An 11,911-nucleotide genomic window follows, 5' to 3' on the forward strand; every position below is an offset into this window, starting at 1 on the left:
TGTTGATGTTATGCTTAGATGATGTCCTTTGCTGTAATTGGGGTACTGAAGTCCCCTAGTATTATGACATTATTATCAATGAGTTTCTTTTTGTTTGTGATTAAGTGATTTCTATATTTGGGTGTCTAATGTTGGGGGCATAAATATTTACAATCGTTAGGTCTTCGTGATGGATAGACCCCTTAATTATAATATAATGCCCTTCTTTCATCCCTTGTGACAGTCTTTGTTTTAAAATCTAGTTTGTCTGATACAAGTATGTCTATTCCAGCTTTCTTTTGACATCCAGTAGCATGATAGATGGTTCTCCATCCCCTTCCTTTCAATTCGTAGATGTCTTTAGATGTAAAATGAGTCTTTGTAAGCAGCGTATGATGGGACTTGTTTTCTTATCCATTCTGATACCCTATGTCTTTTCATTGGAGAATTCACTCCATTTACAATTAGTGAGATGTATGTACATTTTACACTACTAGTAAGCACAGACTGAAAGACTGTATTTCCTATGACTGATACAAACACAGGCCCATTATTTGATTTTTTTTATCTTAAAAACTAATGATTTACTTTTTGTGACAATGTGGAGCTAAATTGATAAAACTATGGAAATTTCATGGGTACATCATTTATTCAAATAGTTTTGATAAAATGTCATGGCCATGTCTTTTTATATGATCAATATACCCCCACCAACAGTTTTTTTTTTAGATATTGTATAAATTGCTAAATGCTTGGTCTTGACAGGAAGCATGTAGTAAGAAAGAATGGACCCGAAAAATGGAAGTTCTTTCACTGGCTTTATCCTGCTGGGTTTCTCTGACCGGCCTCAGCTGGAGCGAGTCCTCTTTGTGGTTCTTCTGATCTTCTATCTGCTCACCCTGCTGGGAAACACAAGCATCATTGCATTGTCCCGCCTGGACCCACACCTGCAGACTCCCATGTACTTTTTCCTCTCCCACCTAAGCTTTCTGGACCTGTGTTACATGACCAGCACTGTTCCTCAGCTGCTGGTTCATCTCAGGGGAGCAGACAAGTCTATCTCCTTCACTGTCTGTGTAGCTCAACTGTTTGTCTATCTAGGGTTGGGAGGCACAGAATGTATTCTGTTAGGGGTGATGGCATTTGACCACTACGCAGCCATCTGTATGCCCCTGCACTACACAGTGATCATGCACCCCCGCCTCTGTGCCCTGCTGGCTTCTGCATCATGGTTCATTGGTTTTGTCAACTCCTCATTGCAGATGGTGCTCCCCTTCCTTGTACCACTATGTGGGAGAAATAAAATAGAGCACTTCTTTTGTGAGGTCACCCCACTGCTCAAGCTTGCCTGTGTTGACACCACTGTGAATGAGTCTGAGCTCTTTGTCAGTGTGATCATTCTCCTCATACCTGTGGCATTAATCACGTTCTCCTATGGTCAGATTGTCAAGGCAGTGTTAAGAATAAAGTCAGCTTCAGGGCAGAGGAAAGCTTTTGGGACATGTGGGTCCCACTTCACAGTGGTCTCCCTGTTCTACGGCACAGGCATCTACATTTACCTTCAGCCCAGCAACAACTACTCCCGGGATCAGGGCAAGTTCATTTCTCTCTTCTACACCATCGTCACCCCTAAGGTCAACCCCTTCATATATACCCTGCGGAACAAGGATGTGACAGGAGCAATGAGGAAGGTGTTGTGCAGGGGCTATGACTCCAGATGACTGAGGGGAAGACCCTTTCATGGAAGACTTTGAATGCCAGAGTCTTTATGATTTCTGTGTCCTCAACATTTCCCCTGACAACTCTCAAGGGAACGTTCTTAATTTCTTCTTTTATGCAAGTGAGTGTTCAAACTCTAAGTTCATGGACGCCTTCGGAGATGCTGAGTTAGTGTACCTAGACCATCTGCAGCATATTAATATTGTAAAAAGTTCCACATGATTTTCTTAGTTCACCCCCATTTGGGAACACTATTCCGTTTCTAATTGCAAGACAGTGACACACACACCATGAAAGCGTACCAATATAAGAATAAAAACCACCAGAACACGGTATTCAATATTTATATTGCAGCACATTCCAGGAATTGCTGGAGGCTATTGCTTCTTCTCGCAGTCAGATCACTGCTCTGTTACAACGTCTGTGGCCTGACTGGGTCACATCTTTTTCCCTGAAGTAGGAGGACAACTGTGGGAAAAACAAATTTTAGTTGAGAGAAAACATGCCAACATCTATCCTGATAGAGCTATTCAGATATCAAGCCATGGTGTAATGTTGCCATTGTGATACTGTTTTCCTTTTGAAACACAATTCTTTGTTTTTCAAAAAAATTTTATCTTTAGAATTGCTTTTTATTATTTTAGTTTTCAGTTAAATTTTTATTGTTAAAATTATTAATGGAATAATATTTATTTTTATTGTTTTATAATTTTTTTATTGTTTTATTTATTAATTATTGTTAAAATTGTTAATGGAATGCCATTAGAGTTAACCTACAGTGTTATATTCCTTTCTGGTGTACAATATAGTGATTCCACATTTCCATCATCACGTGTACTCTCTTTAATCTCCACCACCTATTTAAACCCATCCCCCCAGGCCCTCCCCTGTGGCACCAGTGACCCCAAAGATGGGAAGGGAGATTCTCAGTTACATTTGTCCCTACCTTCGTAGCCCTGTCCTGGCCTTAGGGCTGTCACACGTTAGCATAACGGCAGGGTGTGCAGTGTAGGGTGACTGCACTCTGAACACGCCCTCTGCATCCTGCTAAACTCACTCCTGGGTCAGTCATCAGAGTGCAGTCAGCCCCGTAAGACCCTCCTGTACCTCCTAGTCTGCACATTTCGCAGCTACTGTTTGCCAGAGTCCTGCTCTGACCAGGCTCACGGAGGAGGAAGGAACAGGTCACAGACCCCTCGCAACTCCACACTTTGCATGTGACTGCTTTTTGGATGCTTGTTTTGTGGCACAGGTGAGATTTCTTTCACTTTGTGGTGTTGTGGCATGTTTGAGATCTGATGGTGCAGACTGGGAACCACTTTGCGTGGATACGTGGTTCACTGGGAAGGGGGGCTGGGTGTAAATGCAGAAAAGAGAGGGTAAATGACTGGTGATCAGAGGATCAGGGGAAGAGGTCCCTGAGGTGACCTTAGGGACAGGACACTGGTTTTGGTTAGGAGACATTTCCTTTCTTCCCCAAGGTTCTTCCAGCTGTTTTGGAATTAAAGTGACATGAGGAAGTAAAAGGAGAAAAACACCCAGAATTTTAGTACCTGATGAATCTTGAACCACTCAAGAGCTCCATGGAACAGACTCACCCCATTTTGATGTCATTATACATACACACAAGGTAAACATTTAGAAATGCCATCTTTCGGTGTCTGCATTGAAATTTGGATCACAAATGAGAGGGCTGCGTTTGTAGATGGGATAATGAAAGAACATGTTCATTTAGCAACTTTGTAGGGAGATTTTTGTATTAAATAGCTATAAAAATAGGACCTTAGGAGAGGAAGTTTAAGTGTGATAAAAGAAATGAATGATATCTCTTGTGGTTATTTATTTTGTCTTCGATAAACTAAGATACGACAGATGCAGAACACTCAGCAAACTTAAGAAGTACAAATGTAAATATATATATAATGAAATTATTGCCACCATTGTGTTAGCTAACACCTCTATCGCATTACGTTATTACCTGCCATAGACTCTAAGTCTCAAGTTCTCTTTTGGCTAGCAAAAGAGAGGATGCAAGATTAAAAGGAGAGATGGCTGATGTCTGGGGAAAAGGACAAGAGCCCTGAATAAGGGTCCTTGCCCCATATTTGTTCAGATCAGAAGGCTTACAAATGTGATGGGCATGTACAAAGAGACAAAGGAACTGTGAACACTAACTTGAGGATGTGAGGGGGAAAAGGGGGTCTTGAAGATACACGGTGTTTGGGGTTTGGGTCAATATAAAACAAAATCCAGGCACCAGGCAGATAGATAGATGGTTGTTAACAGCAGACAGGAGGCGCCGTGCCTGTTTATCTTTGCCAGCCTAGGGGATGAGACAAATAGGGGGAATAACCTCAGGGTTGACAAGACACCTTTTCTTTTGTTAACCATCTCCATTCCAGGCTGCTTTGCCTGCAGCGCAGCGGTCCATAGTCCAATTCACCAATTTACCTAACTGGCCCTATTTTCCTATGAAAGCAGCTTTCTGCTGTAGTACTAAACTTGGGGTGCTTTCACCCTGAATATCTAATCTTGTTATTACTGTGTATTGTGCACCTTTGTTCCGATTCTATTTCAGGCCATTGCTTCTCTCTCTCTCCTTTTGGGGGTTCAGCACTCTATTTGGGGGTGCCTTTGTATCTCCCTATTCTTGGCATCTTTGTGCCTCCCTATTCTTAGAGTGCCAATCTGTTTTCCCCAAACTCAGGTGTGAGCATTTTATGACTTTGTGTTTCTTTATGCCTTGTTAACCCATCGGTGTAGCCCCAGGGGATTCCTAATTTTATCCCCCACAATTACCATTTGTTGTTCAAGGTGAGAACATTTGAGATATACTCTTCTAGCCACTTTCAAGTTGATAATACAATAATATTAATCATAATCACCATGCTGGACATTAGATGCTCAGGACTTATTCATCTTATGACTGGTGCTTGTACCTTTTGTCCAACATCTCCCACTTCCCATACCCCTTAGTCTCTGGTAACCACCATTCTACTGCCTGTATATACAAGCTATGCTTTCCTGGTTTCCACAAATATGTGAGATCACACAGTCCTCGTCTTTCTCTTCTGACTGGTTTCACTTAGGATAATGCCCTCAAGACCCATCCATGTTGTTGCAAAAGGCAGGATTTCCTTCTTTCTCATGGCTGAATAATAATCCTTTAGATATATATGCCACATCTTCTTTGTTTAATTTATTATTTAAGTTCATGTTAGTTAACTTATAGTGCAGTATTGATTTCAGGAGTAGAACCCACTTACATATGATACATCACTTACATATGATACCCAGTGCTCATCCTGACAAGTGCCCTATTATGCCCATCACCCATTGAGCCCATCTCTCCATGCACCTCCCCACCAGTAACTCTCAGTTTTAACTGTATTTAAGAGTCTCTTATGGTTTGTCTCCTTCTCTGTTTTTATCTTATTTTTCCTTCCCTTCCCCTGTGTTCATCTGTTGTGTTTCTTAAATTCCACATATGAGTATAACCATGTATTTGTCTTTCTCTGCATGACTCATTTTTAGCATGATACACTCTAGTTCCATCCACATTTGTTGTTGCAAATGGAAAGATTTCATTCTTTTCTATCTCGAGTAGTATTCCCTTGTAACAATATACAACATCTTCTTTATCAATTCAGCTGTCGGTGGGCATTTGGGCTCTTTTTATAATTTGGCTATTGTGCATAATGCTGCTATAAACATTGGGGTGCACGTGCCCCTTTGAATCAGCATTTTTGTATCTTTTGCATATATACCCAGTAGTGCAATTGCTGGGTCATAGTGTAGTACTATTTTTAATTTTTTGAGGAACATACATATTGTTTTCCAGAGTGGTTGTGCCAGTTTGTATTTCTACCAACAGTGCAAGAGGGTTCCCTTTCTCCCTGTCCTCAACAACATCTATTATTTTCTGAGTTGTTCATTTTAGCCATTCTGACAGGTGTGAGGTGGTATCTCATTGTGGTTTGGATTTGTATTTCCTTGATGTGATGTTGAGCATCTTTTCACGTGTCTGTTAGTCATCTGGGTGTCTTCTTTGGCAAAGTGTCTATTCATGTCTTCTGCCAACTTCTTCCCTGGTTTATTTGTTTTTTGGGGGCTTTATTATTTGAGTTTCATAAGTTCTTTAGAGATTTTAGATATTATCCCTTTATCTGATATGTTTTGCAAGTATCTCTCCCATTTGTTGGATGCCTTTTAATTTTGTTGATTGTTTCCTTCACTCTCCAGAAGCTTTTTATCCTGATGAGGTCCCAATAGTTTGTTTTTGCTTTTGTTTCCCTTGACTCCGAGGCATGTCTAGTAAGAAGTTGCTGAGGTCAAGATCAAAGAGGTTTTTGCCTGCTTTGTCCCAGAGGATTTTAAATTTTTTTTTCAACATTTTTTATTTATTTTTGGGACAGAGAGAGACAGAGCATGAACGGGGGAGGGGCAGAGAGAGAGGGAGACACAGAATCGGAAACAGGCTCCAGGCTCCGAGCCATCAGCCCAGAGCCTGACGCGGGGCTCGAACTCACGGACCGCGAGATCGTGACCTGGCTGAAGTCGGACGCTTAACCGACTGCGCCACCCAGGCGCCCCTGTCCCAGAGGATTTTGATGGCTTCCTGTCTTACATTTAGGTCTTTCATCCATTTTGAGTTTATTTTTGTGTCTGGTGTAAGGAAGTGATCCAGGTTCATCCTTCTGCATGTCACCGTCCGGTTTGCCCAGCACCATATGCTGAAGAGACTGCCTTTTTCCCATTGGATATTCTTTCTTGCATTGTCAAAGATTAGTTGGCCATACTCTTGTGGGTCCACTTCTGGGTTTTCTATTCTGTTACATTGATCTACATGTCTGTTTATTATGCCAGTACCATACTGCCTTGATGACTACAGCTTTGTAATAGAGTTTGATTCTGGAATCATGATACCTCCAGCTTTGCTTTTCTTTCTCAGGATTGCTTTGGCACATTTGAGTCTTTATTGTTCCATAGAAATTTTAGGATTGTTGGTCTAGCTCTGTGAAAAATGTTGGTGATATTTTGGTCTAACTCTGTGAAAAATGTTGGTGATATTTTGATAGGGTTGCTTTAAATGTTAGGTTGCTTTGGGTGGTATAGATATTTAGCAATATTTGTTCTTCTAATCCACGAGCTTGGAACGTTGATCGCTTTCTTTGTGTCCTCTTTAGTTTCTTTCATAAGTGTTCTATAGTTTTCAAGGTACAGATCTTTTACCTCTTTAGTTAAGCTAATTTCTAGGTGAAATTATGGTTTTTTTGTGCAACTGTAAATAGGATCCATTCCTTGATTTATTTTTCTGCTGCTTCATTATTGGTGTATAAAAATGCAACAGATGTTTATATGTTCATTTTATACCCTGTGACTTTGCTGAATTCATGTATTAGTTCCAGTGGGTTTTTGGTAGAGTCTTTCAGGTTTTGACATAGAGCATCATGTCATCTGCAAATAGTGAAAGTTTGACTCCTTCCTTGCCGATTTGTATGCCCTTTATTTCTTTTTGATGTATGTGGTTGATGCTAAAACTTCCTGTCCTATGTTAACTAGTATTGGTGAGACTGGGCATCCTTGTCTTATTCCTGAGTGTAGAAGAAAAGCTCTCAGTTTTACCCCATAGAGGATGATATTACCTGTGGGTCTTTCATATACGGTCTTTATGATGTTGAGGTATGTCCCATCTATTCCTATGTAGTTGAGGGTGTTTACCAAGAATGGATGCTGCATTTTGTCAAATGCTTTTTATGCATCTCTTGACAGGATCTTATGCTTCTTATCCTTTCTTGATTAATGTAGTATATCACGTTGATTGCTAAGTGAATAGTGGATTGATATATGAATATTGAATCAGCCCTGCAGCGCAGGAATAAATCACACTTGGTTGTGATGAATAATTCGTTTATCGTGCTGTTGAATTTGATTTGCTATGTCTTGTTGAGAATTTTTGCATCCATGTTCATCAGGGACTGGCCTATAATTCTCCTTTTTAGTGGGATAATTGTCTGATTTTGGTACCAAGGTAATGCTGGATTCATAGGATGAGATTGGAAGCTTTCCTTCCATTTTTGTTTTTTTGCAAAAGTTTGAGATGAATAGGTATTAACTCTTCCTTAAATGTTGGGTCGAATTCCTGTGGGAGGCCATCTGACCCAGGACTCTTGTTTGTTGGGAGACTTGTGGTTACTAATTCCATTTTTTTTGTTTTTTGTTTTTTTTGCTGGTTATGGGTATGTTCACATTTTCTACATCTTACTGTTTTTGTTTTGGTAGTTTGTGAGTTTCTAGAAATTTGTCAATATCTTCTAGATGGCCTGTTTGTTGGCATATAATTTTTCAAAGTGTTCCCTGATAATTGTTTGTATTTCTTTGATGTTTGTTGTGATCTCTCCTCTTTCATTCATGATTTTATTTATTTGGTTCCTCTCTCTCCTTTTTTCAGAAGTCTGGCTAGAAGTTTATCAATTTTGTTTATTCTTACAAAGAACCAGCTCTCAGTTTCGTTGGTCTGTTCTACTGTTTTTTGTTGTTTGTTTCTATATAGTTTATTTTTGCTCTAATCTTTATTATTTCCCTTCCTCTGCTGCTCTTAGGCTTTATTTGCTGTTCCTTTTCTAGCTCCTTTAGGTGTAACATTAGATTGCATATTTGGGACGTTTCTTGCTTCTCCAGTGAGGCCTGGGGAGAAGAGCATTAATAGCAGATCTGTAATTCCCTCCCACTCCAGGACACCCAGAGGGTGTTGTCTTTGTCAGTTCTCCCCCTTAACTTTGAAGATGGAATCTATTGGGTATGGAAATAACAGATAATTCAAATCTAAGCATGTTTCTAACAGGAGGTAGTTTATCTCTTTAGGCTGAAAATGATAAAGGAAACTAAGTTATAGATCTTTGAGAAATAGCCACAAAGTACCCATCTACTTCCTTCCATGTCTCTTGTTGTTTATCTAGAAGTCTCCTGATAAACTCAGAATCAATTTGAACTTAAATGCAAAGACTAGCTGAGTTTAAATAAACCATATGCATTTCATTAAAAACACAGGCAATTTTTAAAATTGTTTGAGTACATCATTAAAACCTATAGCTATAGACTCAATAGTGGTTTAGAAGATTTGAGATTTTTTCCCCTTTAACCACAATAGAAGTTTGGTAGAATTTTGTTGCCCTCTTTTATATTCATGCTAAAAGTTAGAATGTGCCTAGTTAATAGCTTTGTGATCCATATAATTTGGTATGAATGAAATTAAATGAGGAATTTATTTACATATTTACATTTGAAATTAAGTAAGTGAATGGATTCTTCCTTATGTATTTGTATGTAAATATTTTGGGCAGTTGTGAGGAAAAAGTCTTAAGTGTTTTGTAAAACTACTAGGTCATTCACAGATGGGAGCTAAGGTAGCTGGGAGGTCTAGTGAGATACTTGTCCTCTGTGAGATATGTGAACTAATAGAAGAGACAGATTAGGTCTCGTCTGACTTTGTCCTCCATAGCCATTGTCCCTGAGGATTGCCATGTCTGGGCAGCTCAGTGACAAGGGCTCATTAAGAGTGTGGGGCATCCGTTCCCCAGAGATGTCAGCAGGGGAAGGGACTTGGTTCTGCGTGCCAGCCCAGCCCCAGCTCAGAGTCAAAGCACCCTCTCGCCTGCTCATAAGGGTCTCACAGTCATCACATGGGCAGGTCATTGTATTCAGGAACGATACTGAGAGTTTGTGACTGCCTTCATCTTCTACCTCTGACAGCCAACGTGCAGATCTCTGGTACCACATGAGGATCTGTGAAGTCATCCTGAGAAAGTGTCCTTTAGCTTAAGAAAAATGTATGGATGACCCAGTGCTGGTATAGTCAGCCTTTGCATTTACTGCAGACACTGATTCTCCATGTCCGTGTTCCTATCCCCAGAACTGTATTTTAGGCAGTAACTTGGAATGGAGTTAGAGAGATAGCTTTGAATCCACAGGGAAAGTGAACACAGGTGAGTGAAACATAATTTGGTCTCTGTGTTACTCTAGGAATTGTCAAGTTAGTTTATTTCCAGTTACTATTGTTCTTGAAACAAAAAAGCTAAATAGTTTGCATAAATGATCAAATGTCTAAAGTAACAAACTGTGGAAGTTCACCAAATATAAGAATTAAATGTAATTGTTCATTATGAATGCCAGCAAGTTATTCCTAGACATTTGATTCTATGTAGTACATGCATCGCACCTGTGTATACACATGTGGAATATAATTAAATATGGCTGTGTACTGGGAATAAAATATTCCCTTCAAAAATAGAATGATACAGTATGCATCTGTGTAAAACTATTAGATATATGCATCTATGTTTTTCCATTGTTCCATGTTGTCTGTGTAATTAGATTATATTTCCTCTCTATGCTAAAAATTATTGTCAGTATTTGTCATCTTAAATATTTAATTTCTCCCTTAACAGTTACCAAAATATCTAAAATATGCATGGAGTTTTAAAATTGCTATGTTGAAAATTACAACAGGGAATTTTTCTGAATATTTTCATTTTGTGAATATCATGTCAATGCATCTATGTTTTGACTTTATTGTTAGCAAGAAAAGCTGATCCTTTTAAGTGAGTACAAATAGCAATATGATGAAGAAAAAGGTAGTAAGAAACCTGAATGTTTACTTAATTGATGAATTAGAGAAATGAAAAGTTGGGTGTGCATGTATATGTGTGTGTGTGTGTGTGTGTGTGTGTGTGTGTGTGTGTGTGTGTGTGATTGCACAGTGGTGTGTAAAGTACACTAGGTCCCATCCTTCTATCCTTGCACATGATCATGAACGGACTCTTGTATGGATGCTGTTGGTGACCTGCCCAGACGCTCTTTACCTGCTGGGGCTCCAATCCAAACTCTAGTTGGTATGAGTGGGGGCTCCAAGTTTCACAGCCATTCCCTTCGTGACAGAATTGCCCTCAGCTGAAAGGGAGCCACATTGCCAGGCGGTCTGGGGAACATGGTGGGGGCAGCTCACAGACAGTGACAGACTATGGGATGTACAAAAGGTCCCAATGCCAAGGCAGGACTGAATCTGATGCAATCCATGCTCCAGAGTCATGCTGTCCAATACTTTAGTAAGTAGCCACAGGAAGCTAATTCAGTTTAAATTCATTAAAATTAAATAGAGTTTAAAATCCAGTATCTTGTGGCACCGGGGTGACTCTGTTGGTAAGCGTCTGTCTTAGGCTCAAGTCATGATCTCACATTTCATGAGTTTGAGGGCTACTGTGGGGGTCTGTGCTGACAATTCAGAGCCTGGAGCCTACGTTGGATTCTGTGTATCCCTCTCTCTACCTCTCTCCCACTCACACTCTTTCTCTCTTGAAAATCAAAAATGATAAAATAAGATATAATAAAATAGAATTCAGTTTCTTAGCTAGGACATTTAAAATTTTTTTAATGTTTATTTTTTAGAGAGAGAAAGAGAGAGCATGAATAGGGTAGGGCGGAGAGAAAGACACACACACACAGAATCTGAAGCAGGCTCCGATGAAGGGCTCGAACCTTGTGAACTGTGAAATCATGACCTGAGCCAAAATTGGACACTTAACTGACTGAGCCACCCAGGCACCCCTTAGATAGGACATTTTAAATGCTCAAGTATGACAGGTGGAGAGTGGGCATAGTATTGGACAGTGAGGAGAGAGTATTTCTACCTTCACAGATGGATGCTTCTATTGGAGAGTTCTGTCCAGCATCTCATGGGATCAGGCTCCTGCTCTGTTCCACTGGAGACCACATCCTTGCTTAGGAACATTCTCTGCTGTTTTCCTTCCCTCACCCCGTTTATCCCGAGAGCATTCCCTGAATAAACAACTTGCAATGGAAACCCTACCTCATCATCTTCTTCCATGGTACCTACCCTACAGCCTTGTCAGTGTTCATCACATCTGTCATTTCCTATGTAGTGATGGCTGTATCCCTCATTTTCTCGTCCTCCCTCATCATCAGGAGCCTGTTCTCATATGTCTGAGGTCAGCTCAGACCCATGGGACAGAAGCATCATGAAAGCGACAATAGTGATTCAGTCGTAGCACTGAGGCTGCGCAAATCTTGCCCCCATGTTTTCAGGATTTATTCAGGAACTGGATACGGCAGAGTGTGTAGGTCAAATATATCGGTGAATGTTATATATTTGAAATATCTTAAATCGAGACATTGTATTGAGATCTTTTGTCTTTAA

General features: G+C 40.0%; 1 protein-coding gene across 1 annotated transcript; it reads left to right on the forward strand.

Annotated features, from left to right (window-relative positions):
* The first annotated feature begins 764 nt into the window (after positions 1–764).
* Positions 765–1,700, forward strand: LOC122219378 (putative olfactory receptor 2B8). Its single transcript, XM_042937612.1, has one exon. It carries the CDS (start codon positions 765–767, stop codon positions 1,698–1,700), a length of 936 nt encoding a protein of 311 aa, XP_042793546.1.
* Positions 1,701–11,911: the final 10,211 nt, after the last annotated feature.

The sequence above is a fragment of the Panthera leo genome, chromosome B2 (assembly GCF_018350215.1).
Source record: "Panthera leo isolate Ple1 chromosome B2, P.leo_Ple1_pat1.1, whole genome shotgun sequence".
NCBI classification, from domain to species: Eukaryota; Metazoa; Chordata; class Mammalia; order Carnivora; family Felidae; genus Panthera; species Panthera leo.